Genomic DNA, 23,717 nt, shown 5'->3' with positions numbered 1-23,717 from the left:
AGGCAAGAGAGCGTTCTAGAAATAGGAATGAATGGCGAGCGATTGTGACGCAGTTCCGGTAGGCCCTGCTGCTGCCTTAGATGACCGCGGAGGTAGCAGCAGTAGGGGATTCAGCATTATGGAGCTAAATCTGTGGTGGATAATGTGGGAGGGTGGGCTGTGACACCCTAGCAGTACCAGCTGAACTCGGTTGAGTCCCTTGATAGGCTAGAGTGGATATGAATGTGTTGAGGTGGTTTGGCCATGTTGAGAGAATGGAAAATGGCTGTCTGCTAAAGAAGGTGATGAATGCAAGAGTTGATAGGAGAAGTACGAGAGGAAGGCCAAGGTTTGGGTGGATGGATGGAGTGAAGGAAGCTCTGGGTGATAGGAGGATAGATGTGAGCGAGGCAAGAGAGCGTTCTAGAAATAGGAATGAATGGCGAGCGATTGTGACGCAGTTCCGGTAGGCCCTGCTGCTGCCTTAGATGACCGTGGAGGTAGCAGCAGTAGGGGATTCAGCATTATGGAGCTTCATCTGTGGTGGATAATGTGGGAGGGTGGGCTGTGACACCCTAGCAGTACCAGCTGAACTCGGTTGAGTCCCTTGATAGGCTGGAGGAACGTAGAGAGTAGAGGTCCCCTTTTTGTTTTTTGTTTCTTTGTTGATGTCCGCTACCCCCCAAAATTGGTGGAAGTGCCTTGGTATATGTATGTATGTATGTATGTATGTATCTCTACTCCTGATAGTATTAGTGAATGGAGATCTGGGTATGGTAGCAACTTTGTCGCTGCTTCTGATTTCCTTGACTAGCTTTCATATTTTCAAGAAAGTCATTGTTTTCTGCAATCTTTCCTTTCCCACTAGTCCTAGGATAAATGAGAGCATTGGGATCCTACCCCATTGGCTGCTGTATTTAGTAATATTATATATCTGGCTCATATTTGTTCTGTTATTTTCATAATTCTGAGAACCCTTTCAGTATTTTTGGTCTTAATAAGTATTCTTAGATTACTAGTTTTTTGTTTTTTTATTCAATAATGGATATTTGCTTTTGCTTCTGTTAATACTTTGGTTGCATACAGTTACCTCAGCTCTATCAGTTTGCATGACAATCTATCTATCCATCTACCATGGCACTTCCCCAATTTTAGAAGGTAGCCGACTTAAAAAAAAAAGAAACAAAAGGGGATTTATTTTTTAGCGTTCCTCTTTGCCTGACAAGGGACCCTGCCAAGTTTGCTTGGTACTGTTGGGGTGCCACAGCCCACCCTCCCCCATTTTCTATTACAAATGAACCTTCATATGCTGTCTTCCCTACTGCTGCTACCTCAGCAGTCACCAAGATGACCCAAGATAGCAGTAGCGCCTATCTAAAGTGCATCACAATCGCTCTTCATTTATTCCTACTTCTAGTATGCTCGTCTGCCTCTCTCACATCTATCCCCTTGTCACCTAGGGCTTTCTGCACTTCATCCATCCACCCAAACCTTGGTCTTCCTCTTGTACTTCTCCGATCAACTCTTGCATTCATCACCTTCTTCAGCAAATGACCAATTTCCACCTTCTTTACATGGCCAAACCACCTCAACACATTCATATCCACTATAGCTGCTAATGCATTTCTCACACCTGTTTTCACCCTAATTACTTTGTTCCTAATCTTATCCAATCGAGATACACCGGCCATACTCCTCAAACACTTCCTATTGAACACGTTCAATTTGTCTCTCCGTCACTTTCATTCCCACAACGCCTAACAATCTATTCTTTACCACTCACTTCACTACCACCAACACTTTACATCCTTCATTCACTCTATCATGCACATCTGCTTCCACAACACCACTTCCAGCAACAATCACTCCCTTCTCTACCCCCAATATTTTACATCCTTCATTCACTATCTGATGTACATCTGCTTCCACAATTGCAGCAACAACATAACCAAAGTACTTAAACTGATCTACTTCCTCAACATGACATTCAATCTAGCACCATCCTCCCTTCTTGTATGTCTCATAACCTTACTTTTACCCACATTAACTTACAACTTCCTTCTCTCACACACCCTCCCAAACTCTGTCACTAATTGACACAGTTTCTCCTCGGAGTCTGCAACCAATACCGTATCATCTGCAAACAACAACTGAGTCACCTCCCACTCTTGATCACTCTCATCTATCAGTTTCAATCCTCGACCAAGCTCTTGAGCATTCACCTCTTACAGTTCCATCAACAAGCAAATTACGCATCCCTGTCCGAGCCACAATCTCACTGGAAACCACTCGCTTCATCTCCTATCCTAACATACTTTACTGCCTATGTATAAACTCTTCACTGCTTGGAACAACCTTCCACCAATTCCATATAACTTCATCGCATTCTGCATTGCTTCCCTATCAACTTTATTATGAGCTTTCCCCGGATCCATAAATGCAACATATACATCCTTTACTTTTGCTAAATATTTCTTGCATATCTGCCTAACTTGAAAAATCTGATTCATACATTCCCTAACTCTTCTAAACCTATCCTGCACTTCTAAAATTGCATCCTCTGTTTTATGCTTAATCCTATTAATTAGCACTCTATCAAAAACTTTTCCAACCACTCTCAGCAAACTAATACCCCTAGAATTACAACACTCATGGACATCTCCTAACCTCTGTATAGCGGAACAAACACACACACAGTCCACTAGCACTATAGACAATATAAAACATATTAAACAATCTTACCAACCACTCCAGTAGTCACACCCCCTTCTTTTAACAAGAATTACAACACTCATGCACATCTCCCTTACCTTTGTATAGCGGAACAAACACACACACACACACAAATGCACACACCCAGTCCAGTGGCACCATAGACAATATAAAACATATATTAAACAATCTCACCAACCACTCCAGTACACTAACACTCCCTGCTTTTAACATCTCAGCCCTCACACCATCCATACCAGGTGCTTTTCCTGTTCTCGTGTCCTAATATAAATTAGAATAAAAATCTCAGTGATAACATTATTAAGGGCAACAGATACTTTTGATTATTTTCTTTTCTCAACAGGACCAAGATGATGATCTTCAACAAAATGATGATCTTCAAGAAAACGATGATTATGATCAAGAGGATGACGATGATATGTACGGAAGCTATTCTACCTTGTCTGAAGTGAATGCTGAAGAGAAGGAAGATGAAGAGGAAAATGATGAAAATGGAAAGGGAAAAATGAGTAACAATAGTGACTATGACGATGATGCGCCCATTCATTATCAGAGGAGGACAAGCAAACAAACAAGACCACAGACTTACAGAGTGAAATCAGGAGCGCGCATGGTCAATATTCCTCCACAGCGGAGGCCACGGCTGCCTCCGAGACCTTCGTCTCACATCACAAGTCCCAGAGCTACATCTCGGCCTCAGCCTAAAACCATTACAGAGCAACACGAATCCACTACCCTTGGCACACTGGATGTAGCAACTCCCCATTATTATTACAATTTCTCTCATTATTCACATATGTTTGCAAATGTTCATCCCTTTCCTCTATCCCGCATACCTAGAAGCAACCCGGAGGTGTGATTCATATATCATCCAATGCTGGTAATTGGATAATGCGAGAAGACGAAAGATTATCTTCTTGATGGGTCTTCCGAGAGCTTTTAGCGAGGATTTTTAATTTACTTGAATTTATCATATTTAAATAATTATGAAATACAAACTATCTAGTTTGCTATTACTATTTGTTACAATCTCACTTTCTTTATTGTTTTTTCTTGAGTAACAAAGTACTCAACTTGTTTTCTATATGTACTTAATTATATTCCAAATTTTTGTTTAAATGTTAGAAAATCTAAAAAAAAATATATATATCTTTGGCTTCCATTATATAATATTTAATTATTTATTGTTATCATTAAGCACTATATCTAATTAGTAATGTGCTCACTCTACAAATACTGTGTACTCAATTTGTATGATAAGTGTTTACTAGCTATCTAGGCTACAACTTTTTACCATTTGACATACATCTTACCTTGTTTAATTACTGTACAAATATATTACAAAATTTTTGAAAAATAAAGATTACACAGACTTCTGAAATTTTCATGCCTCCCAGGTATTTATGCGAGTTTTAGATTACGGTTTATGTAGACTACTGCCACTTATGATAATCATAACATTCAAGAAGTTATGTACAGTATATGTCAGTTTTATTTAAATTTTATAAACAATGTGGCTACTGAACACCAAAATATTCCTGATCACGTACTTGACTCGGTTGAAATTCAAAAGTTCAAACTTGCAGCACATGTTTTTATGACAGCACATGTTTTTATGATGAACAGGCTGACATAAGGTCTCTTTCTGTAGTTTTTATGATGAACAGGCTGACATAAGGTCTCTTTCTGTAGTTTATATATGAATGTTCTGTTTTAATGTGGATACTGTTTATTACTTTTCCAGCTAGGGTTGTAGCTTAGATAGTAATAATAATAATAATAATATACAGTAAATTGATTGAAGAATGGCTGCAGAGTAATAGTGTAGAGAAGTATGAAAGATATAGAGAGAAAAATGTGGAAGTAAAGCGCAAGGTAAGTGAGGCAAAGAGGGAAGCTGACCTGAGGTGGGGTCAGGGATTGGGTCATTCATATGAAGAGAATAAGAAGTAGTTTTGGAAAGAATTGAAGAGACAGTGAAAGATGGAAATGTTAGGTTGTTAAAAGGAGAAAAGGTGGGCGGAATATTTTGAAAGTTTGCTGAATGTTGAGGATAATAGGGAGGCAAATATAATTGCTGTTGCAGGCATTGAGGTGCTGGAGATGAGAATGAGAGAGAGATTACAAGAGAGGAAGTGAGGAGAGCACTAGATGAAACGAGATTAGGAAAAGCATCTGGTATGGATGGTGTGAGAGCTGAGATGTTGAAGGAAGGGGGTGTGACTGTACTTGAATGGTTGGTGAGATTGTTCAATGTGTGTTTTGTGTTGTCAATGGTACCAGTAGATTGAGTTTGTGCGTGTATTGTACCATTATATAAGGGTAAGGGAGATGTGCATGAGAGTTGTAATTCAAGGGGTATTAATTGGTTGAGTGTAGTTGGAAAAGTGTATGGCAGAGTACTGACTAATAGGATTAAGGATAAACAGAGAATGCAATCTTAGAAGTACAGGGTGGTTTTAGAAGAGGTAGGGGTTGTATGAATCAGATTTTTACACTTAGGCAGATATGCGAGAAATATTTAGCAAAAGGTAAGCAGGTGTATGTTGCGTTCATGGATCTGGAGAAAGCGTATGATAAAGTTGATAGGGAAGCAATGTGGAATGTGATGAGGTTATATGGAGTTGGAAGGTTGTTGCAAGCAGTGAAAAGTTTCTACAAAGGTAGTAAAGCATGTGTTAAGCCCTGTCCACACGATCGAGCTTGCCCACCGGGCAAACAGTGATACCAGGCCACAATAGTTAGTGAAAATGAGGGTGGTTGACGTCAGAGGCAGGAAAACTAAAGGCAGGGATCTGGAAACACTATGATGCCAGATCCCTGTCTGTGGTTCTCCCGCTTCTGATGTTATTAACCCTCATTCTTACTAACAATTGTGGTCTGGTATCACTGTTTGCCCGTCGGGCTTGCTTGATCATGTGGACAGGGCTTTAGGATAGGAAATGAAGTGAGCGATTCTTTCTAGTGCTATATAAACAAGAAATTAAGTAAAGGGGTTTTGGAGGAATTTCAATATGAAGGATGCAATCAACAGTAGTAGTATTTGGGATGAGGTTTAGATGTCAATGTTGAAGAACTAGTGGAGGAAGATATCAATTGAAGGTGTCAATAATTATCAGGAACAGCTTTTATGGTACTGTACAAATTTTAACAGTACTGTCTATATTTTGAGCCATTTTAACACTATTAATGTTTCAAATAAGAAAAATAGACTTTAACAAGAGTATCAAATCCTTCTTTTATTTGTTTTTACATCCCCAATAAGATTTCAACTTATAATTTGTTTTCGCTAACATAATAAGAAAACTACAAAACCAAATGCACCTTTAGTGAAAGAATTGATTTCTAAACTACTTATACTATTTAGATTCTGTTTACAGAACAACAAATAATTCTCACAGAATCAATCCTCCAGTTGTTAAAATCTGCCACTTCTTTTCCTCCCTGTATATTTTGAATCAGATCGGACCTCTTTCCCTTGTTTTCTTCTTCTCTCTTTCTTCTTCACAATCCAATCATGGCGTGACAGTTTCCCTGAGCGAATCTTTTTCAGTTGTTCCCTGTTTCAAAAATAAATAAACATGATACGTAAGTATTAAGAATTAATTTGCATGCCTTGAAGTATTGCATCACAATACTTCAAGGCATGCAAATTAATTCTTAATACTACATGCAAAACATGCGCAACATATCTAAATAATAAAGTTCATGCCAGAGTAACTTTACTAAAGGTTACTGACAAGTTGAATAACAAAGTCATAAAAACCCGTCATATATAAGCCCTCTTGTTTATTGTGACAAATTAAATTCCTGCTAGAAAAAGGTGACCAAAAGAACACTAAAATAGTACAGTAGTTTATAAACTCTTCAAAATGATACTACTCAGCCACACAAAGATACCTAAACAAGGAAATACAGTGGTCACAAAATCATAGCTTTAGATAAATGTGACATTTGAAAAGGTATCAGAGTCATTACAAAAGATCTGGAAAAGAACACTGTCTATGAAAGTGGGTGCGTATGAATATATTGCAAAGCCAAGTACTGTACGTTGAAAGTAAATTGAGTCTTGAAAATGAATACAAGAGAATAAGGGTAATTAATTAATCAAATATAAGACAGGAAAAGTTTAACTTACCTGCGTTGATATACAGCTTGCATTGGATTTGTTCCTTCTTCTTGAAGGGCTTTTGGAAGTTGGGTAGCCCCTCCAGTCATCAAAACAAGGTAGATCTTTTTTGCCTAGCAGAAAATAAGATTTAGATGAACATTAGCATTCACTGGATATAACCTGGCACAAACGATATTCACAAAAAAAAAAAAACTTTTCTTTCATACATACAGTATAGAATATTTTTACTTATAACTCGTGTCTGGTTAAATTTAATTACATAATTGATGTTACATCATCAGGTCTGTCTTCTCATTGACAGGTTAGAAATAACTAGTACTAGTGCGGTGATCAACGAGAGAAAAAACATTCCCTTCCGATTGGAAATCTCATCTAAACTGTCAAATGCTAAACTTCATAACTATTCTTATGGGGCACATTCAAGAACCTTTGTGTATCACTTACGAGGAGGAACTACCAATGAAAAATGTTATTTTCATTAGTAAAATAAATTTTTGAATATACTTACCCGATGATCATGTAGCTGTCAACTCCGTTGCCCGACAGAAATCTACGGTTGGGATACGCCAGCGATCGCTATACAGATGGGGGTGTACTCACCAGCGCCATCTGTGGTCAGGTACTCCAGTACTTCTTGTCAACAAGACCTCAATTTTCTCCTCGGTCCACTGGTTCTCTATGGGGAGGAAGGGCGGGTCCTTTAAATCATGATCATCGGGTAAGTATATTCAAAAATTTATTTTACTAATGAAAATAACATTTTTCAATATTAATCTTACCCGATGATCATGTAGCTGATTCACACCCAGGGTGGTGGGTGGAGACCAGTACACATGTTAACAAAGAAGCTAAGTATCCCGTATTTCATTTTATTAGTTATTCAAAATAACAATATAAAATAAATAAGTACCTGGTAAGGAAGTCGACTTGAACCATTACTCTGCCTTTAATAAGTACATCTTCCTTACTGAGCGTAGCGGTCCTCTTAGGATGCTGAACGACTCTTAGGTGCTGAAGTATAAAGGGCTGCAACCCATACTAAAGGACCTCATCACAACCTCTAACCTAGGCGCTTCTCAAGAAAGAATTGACCACCCGCCAAATCAACCAGGATGCGGAAGGCTTCTTAGCCGACCGTACAACCCAAAGACAACAATAAAAGTAATCAAGAGAAAGGTTAAAAAGGTTATGGGATTATGGGAATGTAGTGGCTGAGCCCTCACCTACTACTGCACTCGCTGCTACGAATGGTCCCAGGGTGTAGCAGTTCTCGTAAAGAGACTGGACATCTTTGAGATAGAATGATGCGAACACTGACTTGCTTCTCCAATAGGTTGCATCCATAACACTCTGCAGAGAACGGTTCTGTTTGAAGGCCACTGAAGTAGCCACAGCTCTCACTTCATGTGTCCTTACCTTCAGCAAAGCAAGGTCTTCTTCCTTCATATGAGAATGAGCTCCTCTAATCAGAAGCCTGATGTAGTAAGAAACTGCGTTCTTAGACATTGGTAGCGAAGGCTTCTTAACAGCACACCATAAGGCTTCTGATTGTCCTCGTAAGGGTTTTGACCTTTTCAGATAGTACCTAAGAGCTCTGACTGGGCAAAGTACTCTCTCCAACTCGTTACCCACCAAGTTGGATAGGCTAGGGATCTCGAACGATTTAGGCCAAGGACGTGAAGGAAGCTCGTTTTTAGCCAAAAAACCGAGCTGCAAGGAACATGTAGCCGTTTCCGATGTGAAACCTATGTTCCTGCTGAAGGCGTGGATCTCACTTATTCTTTTAGCTGTTGCTAGGCATACGAGGAAAAGAGTTTTTAATGTGAGGTCCTTGAAAGAGGCTGATTGGAGCGGTTCAAATCTAGATGACATCAGGAACCTTAGGACCACGTCTAGATTCCAGCCTGGAGTGGACAACCGACGTTCCTTAGAGGTCTCAAAAGACCTAAGGATGTCCTGTAGATCTTTGTTGGAGGAAAGATCCAAGCCTCTGTGGCGGAAAACCGTTGCCAACATACTTCTGTAACCCTTGATCGTAGGAGCTGATAGGGATCTAACGTTCCTTAGATGTAACAGGAAGTCAGCAATCTGGGTTACAGTGGTACTGGTTGAGGAAACTGCATTGGCCTTGCACCAGCTTCGGAAGACTTCCCATTTAGATTGATAGACTCTGAGAGTGGATGTCCTCCTTGCTCTGGCAATCGCTCTGGCTGCCTCCTTCGAAAAGCCTCTAGCTCTTGAGAGTCTTTCGATAGTCTGAAGGCAGTCAGACGAAGAGCGTGGAGGCTTGGGTGTACCTTCTTTACGTGAGGTTGACGCAGAAGGTCCACTCTTAGAGGGAGAGTCCTGGGAACGTCGACCAGCCATTGCAGTACCTCTGTGAACCATTCTCTCGCGGGCCAGAGGGGAGCAACCAACGTCAGCCGTGTCCCTTTGTGAGAGGCGAATTTCTGAAGTACCCTGTTGACAATCTTGAACGGCGGGAATGCATACAGGTCGAGATGGGACCAATCCAGCAGAAAGGCATCCACGTGAACTGCTGCCGGGTCTGGAATCGGAGAACAATACAATGGGAGCCTCTTGGTCATCGAGGTAGCGAACAGATCTATGGTTGGCTGACCCCACAGGGACCAAAGTCTGCTGCAAACATTCTTGTGAAGGGTCCACTCTGTGGGGATGACCTGACCCTTCCGGCTGAGGCGATCTGCCATGACATTCATATCGCCCTGAATGAACCTCGTTACCAGCGTGAGCCTTTGATCTTTTGACCAAATGAGGAGATCCCTTGCGATCTCGAACAACTTCCTCGAATGAGTCCCCCCCTGTTTGGAGATGTAAGCCAAGGCTGTGGTGTTGTCGGAGTTCACCTCCACCACCTTGTTTAGCTGGAGGGACTTGAAGTTCATTAAGGCCAGATGAACCGCCAACAACTCCTTGCAATTGATGTGAAGTGTCCTCTGCTCCTGATTCCATGTTCCCGAGCATTCCTGTCCGTCCAATGTCGCACCCCAGCCCGAGTCTGATGCGTCCGAGAAGAGACGGTGGTCGGGGGTCTGAACAGCCAACGAAAGACCTTCCTTGAGAAGAATGCTGTTCTTCCACCACGTTAGAGTAGACCTCATCTCTTCGGAAACAGGAATTGAGACCGTCTCTAGCGTCATGTCCTTGATCCAGTGAGCAGCCAGATGATACTGAAGGGGGCGGAGGTGGAGTCTCCCTAACTCGATGAACAGGGCCAGCGATGAAAGTGTCCCTGTTAGACTCATCCACTGCCTTACTGAGCATCGGTTCCTTCTCAGCATGCTCAGGATGCACTCTAGGGCTTGGTTGATCCTTGGGGCCGACGGAAAAGCCCGAAAAGCTCGACTCTGAATCTCCATACCCAGGTAAACAATGGTCTGGGATGGGACGAGCTGGGACTTCTCTAAATTGACCAGGAGGCCCAGTTCCTTGGTCAGATCCATAGTCCATCTGAGATTCTCCAGACAGCGACGACTTGTGGGAGCTCTTAAAAGCCAGTCGTCTAAATAGAGGGAGGCTCTGATGTCTGCCAAGTGAAGGAATTTCGCAATATTCCTCATCAGTCGCGTAAACACAAGAGGTGCCGTGCTTAGGCCAAAGCACAGGGCTTGGAACTGGTACACAACCTTTCCAAAGACGAACCTCAGGAAAGGTTGGGAGTCTGGATGGATGGGGACGTGAAAGTATGCGTCTTTCAGGTCTAACGAGACCATCCAGTCCTCCTGCCTGACCGCTGCTAGGACCGACTTCGTCGTCTCCATCGTGAACGTCTGCTTGGTGACATAAGCATTGAGCGCACTGACGTCCAGCACCGGTCTCCAACCTCCTGTCTTCTTGGCTACCAGGAAGAGACGGTTGTAAAAGCCCGGGGATTGATGGTCCCGGACTATGACCACTGCCTCCTTTTGTAGCAAGAGCGACACCTCTTGTTGCAACGCTAGCCTCTTGTCCTTCTCCTTGTAGTTGGGAGAGAGGTTGATGGGAGATGTAGCTAGAGGGGGATTGCGGCAGAACGGAATTCTGTATCCCTCCCTCAGCCACTTCACAGACTGAGCGTCTGCACCTCTGCTCTCCCAAGCTTGCCAGAAGGTCTTGAGTCTGGCTCCTACAGCTGTCTGGAGAGGAAGGCAGTCAAACTTTGCCTCTTGTGGACTTGGACCCCTTCTTGGACTTGCCACGGTGACTGTCCGCACGGGTACCTCCTCTGCTGGAGGTTCTGCCACGAAAGGGCGGGATGAACCTGGAAGCAGGTGTATCAACTGCTAAGGGGCGGTAAGGTTTAGGCACGGAAGGTAAGGTCTTAGCCTTACGTGCAGAAGAAGCCATGAGGTCATGCGTATCCTTCTGGAGAAGAGAGGCAGCCATCTCCTTAATTAACTCCTCCGGAAACAGACACTTGGAAAGAGGAGCAAACAGCAACTCTGACCTCTGGCAAGGGGTGATACCAGCAGATAAGAAGGAGCACAGATGTTCTCTTTTCTTGAGGACCCCTGATACATAAGAAGCCGCAAGCTCGCCGGACCCATCCCGTATTGCCTTGTCCATGCTGGACATGATCAGCATGGCTGAGTCCTTGTCAGAAGGGGAAGTCTTCCTGCTTAAGGCTCCCAGACACCAATCGAGGAAGTTGAATATCTCGAAGGCACGAAAGACTCCCTTAAACAAGTGATCAAGATCTGAAAAGGACCAGCAGATCTTCGAACGTCTCATAGCCGACCTGCGGGGAGAGTCAACCAGACTTGAGAAGTCGGCCTGGGCAGAGGCAGGAACCCCCAAGCCAGGTTCCTCTCCCGTGGCATACCAGACGCCCGACTTAGAAGCCAGCTTGGGAGGAGGAAACACAAAAGAGGTCCTTCCTAGTTGCTTCTTGGACTGCAACCAATCCCCAATAACCCTCAAAGCTCTCCTTGATGATCTGGCGAGAACAAGCTTGGTGAAGGCAGGCGCGGTAGTCTGCATGCCCAGAGCAAACTCGGAGGGAGGAGAACGAGGGGTTGCAGACACAAAGTGTTCAGGGTACAACTCTCTGAACAAAGCAAGGACTTTGCGAAAGTCTAAGGAGGGTGGCGAAGACTTGTGTCCTTCAACATCAGAGTGAGGATCATCTAGATGAGCAGCTTCATCCTCAGAAACCTCCTCACCCGACAGGTGAGTTGTAAGAGGCAAAGGCCGCTGAACGGCTGAATCCTGCAGAACGGGTGCATGCGTACCTGCGGATCCATCAACATGCCTCTGCTGGACAGACTGTGAGCTGGCAACAACAAAAGCAGAGGGCCGGTGAGAGGGAGGGTCTGCGGTGGGCTGAGGAGCATGCGGTGTGGTATGCAGAGCATGCTGTAAGGCATGCGGCTCATGCTGCATGGGATGCGGCTCATGCTGCATGGTATGAGGCTCATGCTGCATGGTATGCGGCTCATGCTGCATGGGATGAGGCTCATGCTGCATGGAATGAGGCTCATGCTGCATGGAATGCGGCTCATGCTGCATGGTATGCGGAGCATGCTGTAAGGTCTGCAGAGCATGCTGCATAGGCTGAGGAGAATGCCGCATAGTGCTGGAACCCGGCAACTCCCGATGCGGCAGCTCACGCATGTAAGCAGAAGGTGCAGCACGAACATGCGTCTGGCAGTGAGGACTGCGCAACGGTGGAGGAGCTCTCACAGGAGGAGGGGTGTTAACCTTCTCTGCATGATACTCCTGCATAAAAGCCGCAAGCTGAGACTGCATAGTCTGCAGCATGGACCACTTAGGGTCTACTGTGGTTGGAGCAGAGGCCTGTTGAGGGACCACTCTACCTCTCTTGGGAGGTGTGCAGTCATCAGATGACTGCGGCGAGTCCGAACTGACCCAGTGGCTACACCTGGGCCGTTGGACTAGCTCGGAAGGGACTTTACGCTTGAGCGGTCGTGAGACCTTAGTCCACCGTTTCCTCCTGGAAACCTCTTCCACAGACGAGGAATGTAAGGGCTCATTCGTCTGGGAGTGGAAGGGACGATCCTTAGCAGATACGTCCGCAACCACTGAGGATACATCTGTGCGCCGATCAAGGCCTGCCGAACCCTTTGGTCCTTCGACATTGCTTCTCCCCTGGGCTTGGGAGCTTGCAAGAGGTCCCGGACTGGGAGGACGACTGGCACGCACAGATGCATCCTCATGCGCAACACTGACACTGACACTATGCACAGCACTAGCACTAACACTTCCCACTGCACTCTTCGCTTTCAGCTCTCTGACATCTGCCAGGAGCTGATTGCGGTCACTAACCAATGACTCCACCTTATCACCGAGAGCCTGAATGGCACGCAACATATCAGCCATTGCAGGCTGAGCACTCGTAGCAGGTTCGGGGGTCACCACCACAGGGGAAGGAAAAGGTTGAGGGGCATGGGGAGAGGAAATATCCAAAGAGCGAGAAGAACTCCTCCTATCTCTCTCCTTCTCTAACCTACGAGTATATCTGAGGAATTCATTAAAATCGAATTCCGAAAGCCCAGCACATTCCCCACATCGATCTTCCAATTGACAGGATTTTCCCCTACAATTGGAACATACGGTGTGAGGATCAACAGAGGCCTTCGGAAGACGCCTATTACAAGTCCTAACACTACATCGCCTGTATTTAGGAACTTGGGAATGGTCAGACATCTTGAATTTTTAGAAGTAGTCAAAGGGGGAATTCCAAAGTAAAGCAAAGATCGTTAACCAATGAATCAAATTAATACCAAAAGCTTGCTAAGCTAAGGCTAAAGCTTCCTGTACAGCGAAGGCTAAATTTCAGAGCAAATACTTCACCAAATTGTGAACAAAAGACTCCAAAATCAACAGCGTATCCATGTAGGTCTTGCCGGTGGCACGACAGAGGAAAAATTGAGGTCTTGTTGACAAGAAGTACTGGAGTACCTGACCACAGATGGCGCTGGTGAGTACACCCCCACCTGTATAGCGATCGCTGGCGTATCCCGACCGTAGATTTCTGTCGGGCAACGGAGTTGACAGCTACATGATCATCGGGTAAGATTAATATTGAAAAATGAAAAATTTCTAAAAGTCGTTTACATTTTTCCTGACTATACAAACCAGAGCCCTGGACATAGGAGAATGATATGGCAATTAAGAACTTATAACAAGGTGTTAAATGACTGACAGGATAGTTATGTGATAATTGTGGGGAGGCGACCACCCCTGTGCTGGCTCGGTAACAACTCACTTAAATAGCAGTTGGGGCTTTCTTTAAGGTGGGAAATTAATGAGTAAAAGGATTCTGGTTTGTATATTTAGGAAAAATACAAATTACTTAAGAAAAATATGGTAATTTGTTCTTACACAAAATACAAACTATTATCCTTTACATTTAAAACAATAAATGGTAATGAAGAAGACACCAGGAGTGAATCACTTGAAGCATGAGCACCAAAATTTATACTTTCAGTTACTTTGGTAATTGGCAGTACATACATACATACATATACCAAGGCACTTCCCCCAATTTTGGGGGGTAGCCGACATCAACAAATGAAACAAAAACAAAAAAGGGGACCTCTACTCTCTACGTTCCTCCCAGCCTAACAAGGGACTCAACCGAGTTCAGCTGGTACTGCTAGGGTGCCACAGCCCACCCTCCCCCGTTATCCACCACAGATGAAGCTTCATAATGCTGAATCCCCTACAGCTGCTACCTCCGCAGTCATCTAAGGCATCGGAGGAAGCAGCAGGGCCTACCGGAACTGCGTCACAATCGCTCGCCATTCATTCCTATTTTTAGAACGCTCTCTTGCCTCTCTCACATTTATCCTCCTATCACCCAGAGCTTCCTTCACTCCATCCATCCACCCAAACCTTGGCCTTCCTCTTGTACTTCTCCCATCAACTCTTGCATTCATCACCTTCTTTAGCAGACAGCCATTTTCCATTCTCTCAACATGGCCAAACCACCTCAACACATTCATATCCACTCTAGCTGCTAACTCATTTCTTACACCCGTTCTTAACCCGTAATAAACATAATCAAAAGGAAACTACAAAATGTCCCTAAACTTACTTAACCCTGGATAGGTACGATGGGTCGTTCGCGACCCCGAGCGTCAAAAAATAACATGTTTTTCTCACGTGACTCACCCCCGTGACTGAATTTGTGGGTGATCGACCTGTAGGAGGTGTCTCCCCTACACGCTCTAGTAGTGTCCAGATGTGCATTGCTGTAGCTGTACTCCTTCCCAGATTTCTGAGACGCGTCGGGGTCGAGCGCGACCGAGTTTACCCTTCTAAGGTAGTTTGCCTAATTATCAAAGTTATTACGTATTATGAAATTGTCGTAGAATGGTGCAACTTGTATAGGTTATCAGTTGTGGAAAGTCTTGGTGGATTGTTTGGCTACCATGTGCATGATTTTTTTTTTAGTTAAAATATCGTTCATCACCACGAGGACCATTTTACCGCGAGTGCCCCTTTTTCATTTTTTTTCATTTTTTTGCCAAGTCATTTTTCCGTAAGATATTGCCAAATAGTGTCGTAAAACTTTTGCTTGTTTAGTGTTGGAAAGTGTGTCTAGATGATCTGGCTACCCATGCGTGACTTTGTTTTTGTCAGATACGACGTAGTTATTGGTATATTGGGTATTTAACTGCGGTTACCAATTTCTGTTTTTTTTCAATATTTGTAAAAATTACTACGTAGTAAGGAATTGCCGTATATTATTCATTTTTTTTTCATGTTTATGTGTTAGAAAGTGTGCCTTGATGGTTGGGCTAACACGTGCATGTCTTTTTTTTTATCTGAGATGCCGTATATTAGAATGTCGGGTATTTTACCGCGAGTGCCCCTTTTTCATTTTTTTGCCAAGTCATTTTTCCGTATGATATTGCCAAATAGTGTCGTAAAACTTTTGCTTTTTTAGTGTTGGAAAGTGTGTCTAGATGATCTGGCTACCCATGCGTGATTTTGTTTTTGTCAGATACGACGTAGTTATTGGTATATTGGGTATTTAACTGCGGTTGCCAATTTCTGTTTTTTTTTCAATATTTGTAAAAATTTACTACGTAGTAAGGAATTGCCGTATATTATTGATTTTTTTTTCATGTTTATGTGTTAGAAAGTGTGCCTTGATGGTTGGGCTAACACGTGCATGTCTTTTTTTTTATCTGAGATGCAGTATATTAGAATGTTGGGCATTTTTCCGCGAGTGCCCCTTTTTATTTGTTTTGCATTTTTTTGCTTAGTCATGTTACCGTAAGGAATTGGCAAGTAGTGTCGCAAAACTTATATTTTTATAGTGTTGGAAAGTGTTTCTAGATGATCTGGCTACCCATGCCTATTTTTTTTTTTTAGCCAGATATGGCGTATATATAAGTATGTGTTCGATTTTCCTGTGATTGCCATTTTTTCGTTTTTTCCCATTTCTTTCAAAATTACTACGTACTAAGGAACTATCACAGAGTAATGATTCATTTATATGTTTATTTGTCGGAAAATGTGCCTTGATGGTTTGCCTAGCACGTGGCTGAAATTTTTTTTTTCTGAAATGCCGTAGATTAGAATGGCCATTTTTCCACGAGTGCCCCTTTTTATTTGTTTTGCATTTTTTTGCTTAGTCATGTTACCGTAAGGAATTGGCAAGTAGTGTCGCAAAACTTATAATTTTATAGTGTTGGAAAGTGTTTCTAGATGATCTGGCTACCCATGCCTATCTTTTTTTTTTAGCCAGATATGGCGTATATATAGGTATGTGTTCGATTTTCCTGTGATTGCCATTTTTTCGTTTTTTCCCATTTCTTTCAAAATTACTACGTACTAAGGAACTATCACAGAGTAATGATTCATTTAGATGTTTATTTGTCGGAAAATGTGCCTTGATGGTTTGCCTAGCACGTGGCTGAATTTTTTTTTTCTGAAATGCCGTATATTAGAATGTTAGCCATTTTTCCGCGAGTGCCCCTTTTTATTTGTTTTGCATTTTTTTGCTTAGTCATGTTACCGTAAGGAATTGGCAAGTAGTGTCGCAAAACTTATATTTTTATAGTGTTGGAAAGTGTTTCTAGATGATCAGGCTACCCATGCCTATCTTTTTTTTAGCCAGATATGGCGTATATATAGGTGTGTGTTCGATTTTCCGGTGATTGCCATTTTTTCGTTTTTTCCCAATTCTTTCAGAATTACTACGTACTAAGGAACTATCACAGAGTAATGATTCCTCTAGATGTTTATTTGTCGGAAAATTTTGTTTACTTCTTTTTTGATTGAATATCATCAAATTTTTTTAGCTAAAATATATTGTTTTACATTTTTTTTTTTTCGATTTTATTTCTCTTCAAAAAAATTTTTTTGGGTCAGAATTTTATAGTCGTAAAATAATCGACAATTATCCAGCAACCCACCATACAATCTTTATGCATATCCAATAATAATTAGATTAGTAAATAATACCTTGAAATTGACATACCCTTCCTACATTTCAAGTGGCAGATTAGGGAGTCTGAGTCAGTGTGGTTGGCGGCCATTTTGTGGACATATCCGAAGCGTAAGCTGCCCTATCTATATATATTCTTGTTCCCTATAGAATCTGTGATATTTTGGTATATTTTTACCTGCATAAATATCATATTATATATTAAATATATGTATTTTTTTACGAAATTTCTAAGTACTCAAAAAATTACCTTTAGATATGGCCCCTGATATAAATGTAATTTACAAAATAATGAAGATTTTTTTACATATTTATATTTTAGGATAACATATGTTTATTCCCTAAAAAAATTAGCCACTTCCTATTTCATTTGGGTACCCAAAAAAATTCATGAAATTTGGACAAATTTTTTTGGCCAAAAAAAGTTACCCTTTTTTTCTCATTTCAGATCTTCACCTCCATGGGTCTGACTTCATCCAAAATACATCAAGATGTGTCCTAAACATTCAAGAATCAATTCCTAAAAGGATTTGTGTATATATGTATTAACTTTTTTTTTATGAATTTTTATGTCAGGTCTTTTTTTTTTCTACTTAATTTTTTAAAATATTTATAATAAATAGTTTTTCTGCAGATGAGTAGTATTTATCTTTACAGTTGTTTTAAGCATTCATTGAAGTTTTTTTTGGCAAAAGAAAAAAGGAGGTTACTGCAAAAACTGATTTTTCAAGAATTTTTTTTGGCGTCGGGGTCGTTCGCGTCCGAGTATACCCTTAAAGGGGTGTCCGAGGAGCGTACCTATCCAGGGTTAAAACACATTTTTCCTCAATAAGGGAATCATAATTAAAATGAATTAATAAAAAATACATGAACATGACAAATTCGGAGATAATTTGTATTTTTCCTAACCATACAAACCTTAGCTATTTACATTGGGTTTACCTTTTAGCGTAGCTGAAATGGCGAGCCATTAGAATTTAACGAGGGTGTATTACCCCCGCGCTAGTAGGGGAGTGGTAGTTAGCTACCCCTCCACCCCCTCACACAACGGTGAACTGCTTCACTTCACTTTGAGGTAGGACTTGTCTTGGGGGACAGGGCTGGCGGGCAAATACGTGTAAATAGCTAAGGTTTGTATGGTTAGGAAAAATACAAATTATCTCCGAATTTGTCATTTGTTCCGTAACCGAAATACAAACCACGCTATTTACATTGGGTGACTTACCCCTTAGGAAGGGTGGAAAGTCCCCAGCCATACTGGCTTTGGCTTTACCCGGGGACTCAGAATCCGAGTGAGTCGCACTCGAGAAAAGGAGTCCCTGCACCTCACAAGTTCCTTGCTCCACAAGGAAACGTGTGGCCTACATAAGCTTGTGTGTGAAGGAAGAAGTGTGACCCGTCCTAGGCAGTTGACCTGGAGTTCCAGAAGGAACTCTGGGTTAGGACGTTCCCAATACCACCTCGTCAGGGTATGGGGGACGCGACGGTATTGACTCAATACTCGGAACACAAGGAAGCATGGTTTACCTTTGCAGAGGTTTGAGGTCAGCTATGCAGAGACCAGGATGCTGCTTCCCAGTAGAGGGGACGATGAAGAAAGAAGTAAGGGCCAGACATACTTCTTTCGTTCATGCAGACTAAAACCTGATAACAATGCCCTCAACCTTCTGCTAACTGTCCAAAAAGGAGCCTGAGGTTAGACCAGCTGTTGTGTAGCCACCACAGAGCGATAGAAACGTATCAATACTCCTGTGGGTCACGTCCTGCAGGAAGCGGGTTGCGAAGGTCATTAGACGCTTCCAGACTCCAGCTTGTAGCACCTGCGTCACAGAGTAGTACTACTCGAAGGCGAAGGACGTTGCGATGTATCCGACATCGTGCTGTAGGGCGACGTGACGGGGGAGGGTCTGGATTCAAGTCGAGATGAATGTCCTTGAGTCCGAGCTGAAGAGGTATACTGGTGACTCTCCCCTGTGTCCTTCTTGTGCTCCCAACCCAGCTGCACGTGAGGACAAACTGCAGCTGTTCCCAAAGATAACCCCTCGATTCCTTTACTGGCAAGAAGGAGAAGGTTTGGGTCATCTGATACAGAATGGTGACTCGAAATCTCAAAGGAATTGGACCGAAGGGCCGGGACCACAAGATTCTGAGTCTAGCAAACAACTCAGGAGCGAACCTGAATGTAGCCTTCCCCTATTCGTTAGAAAGGACGGAGTCGTACGAGACCAAGAAGATTGCTTACACACTGGCCGAGGCCAGAGTGAGCAGGAGCACCGTCCCCCAAGACGGAATACGATCAGAGGCCTGACGTAATGGTTCTTGAGAGGATCTCTTAAGGGACTAAAAAGACCGAACCATGCTCCATGGAGGAGGTCTCACTCCGACTGGAGGCAGGGACGTTCGCAGCTTCGCATGAGCGAGGAAAGGTCCAGCGGGAAGGAAAATGTTTATTCCTTTCAGCCTGAAGGCCAGGGAAAGGCTGAGCGACAGGCTTCACTGCCGAGAGCGAAAAGGAGTTTCCTCCCGCCGAAAAGCAATAAGTTCGTTATTGCTGGAGAAGAGGCCTCGAGGGAAGAGGCATCTCTCCCACGACACCAACCACAGAAAACTCTCCGCTTCGCCTGGTAGACCCCTGCGGATGACTATCGCAGATGACGCGACCTCCGCCCCGCGACTGTAGCGGGTTGTCTCTTCTTGAGGAGGAGGCGTAGTGTCTCCAGGCGTGAAGAAGAAGCGATGCCCCGGCTCGTGAAAGATGTTGTAGTGTGGTTGTGTGAGTAGCCTGTGCCGTGGGAGAAGCTCTCCCGGGAGTTCCGTCAGGGAAAGCAGAGGGTCCGGAAACCGTTCCGTGTATAGTCCCAGTGGAGCTCTCAGGGCCATCGAAAGGTTGACAGACAACCTGGTCTTGTTGAGACCCATTCTCAACAGACAACAATGGTGGGAAGACGCAGGCATCGATGTTGTCCCACCATCACCGGAACGCATCTTGCCAAAGAGTCTTGGGGTCTGAGACTGGGGGGAAGAACAGCGGAAGCTTGAAGTTCCAAGCTGTCGCGATCAGGTCCCCCAGGCCAGGACTTGCTGGTTACTAAAGGCCAAAGACCCCCAGGTACACTCTATCTGCGAGGCTCTGCTCAGATAGTCGGAGAGAACATTCCTCAGCCCGGAATGAGCGAGCCGATAGTGGTATTGAGAGGATCTCAAATCATCTCAGTATCTCTAATACAAGATGCGAAGGTATGAAAATGCGTCCCTTGCTGGTTGGAATACGCCAGTACCATGAAGTCGTCGCGAACAGAGCGACTCGGCAGGAGCTGTAGGATCTGAAGAGGGGCCAGACTACGGCCCCTAAGCCTGCCTGAATGATGGAGAGGTATCCTTCAGGTCCTGACCATAGGCCTGAACCGGAACATGCCCCCCCCACCCCCTTTTCTCTGACGAGTCCGAGAACAGCATCAAACATGTGGGGAAAGGACGAGAATATCCACTCCCATCAAGAGGTTCCATAGATCAACGCCCATTGCAGGTCTAAACGTTCCGCTGGTCCCATAGGGACCAGAAAGTCCGGTTAATCGTCGCTTTGATACCACCGGAACTTGGGCCGCCCCACAGGGAACTTATCCTGAGGCAACCGTTCGGGACTTTAGACGGGTCAATGAGGAAAAGAGACCTAGGAAACGCTCCAAGGTAGGGCTGAAAGCTCTGCTTGACTGAGAACAGGTACTGCGACTCTCCTCAGCCTTGCCACAGTCAACTGAAGGGAAGGCTCGGAGGAGGAGGCAACAGCATCTGGCATCCCCAGGCGGTCACTCATCCAAGTACCGACCAGACCCGACGTCGCTTAACCTCGCTGGACGGACGAGAAGCGGTGTATCCAACGTGGTAAGGCCGTTGACTCAATATCATGGCTAGATACACCAGATGTTGAGGCAGAAGTAGAGAAGGCTCCTAGCAAATTACCATGATCCCTCACTTATGGTAAGGATCCGGAAGCTTGTCCCGGCGTTGAAGAAGGTCGAACCCGAGCCTACCGGAGTTGACCAGACCTCCAAAAGGCGAAGGAGGTGGAAGCCTGCTCCTGAGCGGCCATGAGGAAAGCAGGGAGAGTTCTCTGGGGAAAAACCTGCGATGCCGCGGCGGGATCGCCACACCACATCTTAAGTCTAGGCTGAATTCCAAGAGCTTCCTGGAAGATGGATGGAATGGAAACTGAAAGTACCCGTCCTTCCGATCCAGTGCCTAAGGAGTCCTGCCGCCTCGTTACCAGTCTGATCGATTCTGCTGGTCTACGCTGGACGAAGTTTGTTCGACAAACTTGATCAGAGCTGAAAGGACGACTACGGAATTCCCGTCTCAGATGCTTTCCTACGAGAAAGGATCGACTGAAGAAGCCGGGGGGTGAAGCCGTCAACAACCTTATGGAGGACCTTCTCCTAAGGCATGGATCATTCTGCCCAAACGGGCAAAACTCTTGCCGACCCCATGGCATAGAGGTTCAGTGACACTGAATTCGCTGACAGAGACGGAGATATGGTAAGAGCGAGGCGCGATATCCTTGGCTGATCACGGAGATCATGCAGGAATCGGCATCGGGAAGCTGTTATCCGGATGAGTAACCTTAGGCATCCTCCCAGCGTGAGACCTGCAAGGGGGGGTTGCCAATCCTAGAGTTTGTGAACTCTGCCGCTCCCTCTAGGATTATGCCCCCCCGGGAGAGCCTCCCGTGCTACCTGTTCCTGACAGGAGGGGACTGCTATTGGACACCTTGTCTTAGCTGCCGTAGCCGGTCCGATAACTTAGGACGACGAGGCTGAAAGAAGAGGCGTCGGAGGCCTGCAGGGTCTGGAAGAAAGCGCCTTGGAGGAGTGAAAAACGGAAGTCGACTTCCTCCGCACAACCGCTGTCCATGTCTCTGTCCTTGGGCACAAACAAGCTCTTCCCAAGGATGGAAGAGTGTCTCAGCTTGTCGACATCCACGGATGAGACACCCGAGAAGAAGCCCTCGGTCACTGCGTCTAGATGGTCCAACATCGAGCTTGCCCGCAAGTTCGAAACTTGGCGACGAAACGCCAAGATGCTTGAGCCCGAGAGGAGGAAAGTACCCATGATTTTCCTGGAGCTTCCTTGTACAAAACCTCGGGTCGCAACCGAGGAGGGAAAGGACCTGGTAAGCCCTTCCACAAGATGGAGAAGAGGAAGGGATAAACCAGTCACCTCTTGACCGACGGAGAAATCTCGAACGGAAAGCTCCCTGGCAAGACCCTTCCAGGGAATGATGAGGAAGGGGTAACCCAGGTTCTGGAAAGAAGAATGTTGCTCAGACCTCCCTGAAGATTCTTCCTGCTCTTGTATGTGCCATGCTCTGCGTTTACGGGGTGAAGACCGTGTTCTGGAAATACGCTCCAGAAGACTCGCCAGGCTGGCCATGTTGCGAAACCCCGACGGCAATCGCGGTCGCAATCGCCCTGGCGCTCGCGCGATGGTAAAGCAATGGTTTGCGCGTGGCCGAACGTGGAAGTGCCCATGCGCGGGCACGCCGACGAAAGTGCGCGAGGGAGCGCAGAAGGAGGGCGAGCGTGGTAAGGGCGAGAGCTGGTGGTCGGAATCCGAAAGTTCACAGGCGAGCGATGACCCGTAGGCGAGCAATGGGTACTGCAGGAATCGAGGCGACGTTCGTGCGATGGAACATGGTAGGCTCGACGGAACACCGTCGGTCCGCGCGACGGAACACCGTCGGTCCGCGCGACGGAACACCGTCGGTTCGCGCGACGGAACACCGTTGGTACGCGCGACGGAACACCGTTGGTACGCGCGACGGAACACCGTTGGTTCGCGCACGGGCGAACATTGGAGCGCATGTGCGCGGGCGCGCAGGTACGTGGGCACGCGGGCGTGTGGTCGCGCAGGCGGTCGGGAGACCGATGGCGCGTTTTGGCGAGTGATGGCCTGTAGGCGAGTGAAGGCGCGTTGGCAAGCGATGGCACGTCGGCAAGCGATGGCGCGTTCGCGAGCGGTGGTGCGTTAACAAAACGCGATCGTTGACGCGCAGGAGATCGCTGACGAGCAGGCGAACGTTGACGCGTCTGTGGTCGCTGGCGAGCTGGTGATCGCTGGCGAGCAGAAGGCAACGCGTGGAATCCTGTGCGTAGAAGAAGAGTCCTTGTCCAAGACCTGAACCGAAGTTCTAGATTGCGCGGGCGAACGTGGCGCACAGGGCACGTAACAGGAACCAAAACAGGAACAGTAGCGACGATCATCAGGAGAGCGCTGACGAACAGGAGAGAGCTGGCGAACAGGGGAGCGCTAGCAATCAGGAAAACGCTGATGAGCAGGAGAGCACCTGTGCGCTAACACTGAGCAGGAGAGCGCCTGTGCGCTAACACTGAGCAGGAGAGCGCCTGTGCGCTAACACTGAGCAGGAGAGAACACTGCAGAAGGGCACGCGGGGGA

The 23,717-nt window shown here is 45.1% G+C and overlaps 2 protein-coding genes and 1 pseudogene across 4 annotated transcripts in view; 1 reads left to right on the top strand and 2 right to left on the bottom strand.

Moving 5' to 3' along the window:
- LOC137632986 (protein spaetzle 4-like) overlaps positions 1-4,058 on the top strand; it is a 91,948-nt gene extending 87,890 nt beyond the window's left edge. For both annotated transcript variants that reach the window (XM_068365137.1, XM_068365136.1), the window contains exon 9: positions 3,056-4,058. In XM_068365137.1, the coding sequence (XP_068221238.1) occupies positions 3,056-3,571 (516 nt within the window). In that variant the 3' untranslated portion in view covers positions 3,572-4,058. The remainder of the gene's footprint in view (positions 1-3,055) is intronic.
- LOC137632988 (18S rRNA (guanine-N(7))-methyltransferase) overlaps positions 1-23,717 on the bottom strand; it is a 58,606-nt gene that overhangs the window by 10,103 nt on the left and 24,786 nt on the right. The window contains exons 7-8 of one of the 2 annotated variants that reach the window (XM_068365138.1): positions 6,851-6,954; positions 6,112-6,272 (exon numbers count right to left, since the gene is read on the bottom strand). In XM_068365138.1, the coding sequence (XP_068221239.1) occupies positions 6,131-6,272; positions 6,851-6,954 (246 nt within the window). In that variant the 3' untranslated portion in view covers positions 6,112-6,130. Of the gene's footprint in view, positions 1-5,931; positions 6,273-6,850; positions 6,955-23,717 lie in introns of those variants that run through there. The other variant, XM_068365139.1, reaches the window with a different exon arrangement.
- LOC137633367 (5S ribosomal RNA) lies at positions 21,045-21,163 on the bottom strand (annotated as a pseudogene).

This window comes from Palaemon carinicauda, chromosome 42 (genome assembly GCF_036898095.1).
Source record: "Palaemon carinicauda isolate YSFRI2023 chromosome 42, ASM3689809v2, whole genome shotgun sequence".
NCBI lineage: Eukaryota > Metazoa > Arthropoda > Malacostraca > Decapoda > Palaemonidae > Palaemon > Palaemon carinicauda.
The sequence above is the reverse complement of the archived record's forward strand: the minus strand, read 5'-3'. Positions and strand labels throughout refer to the sequence as shown.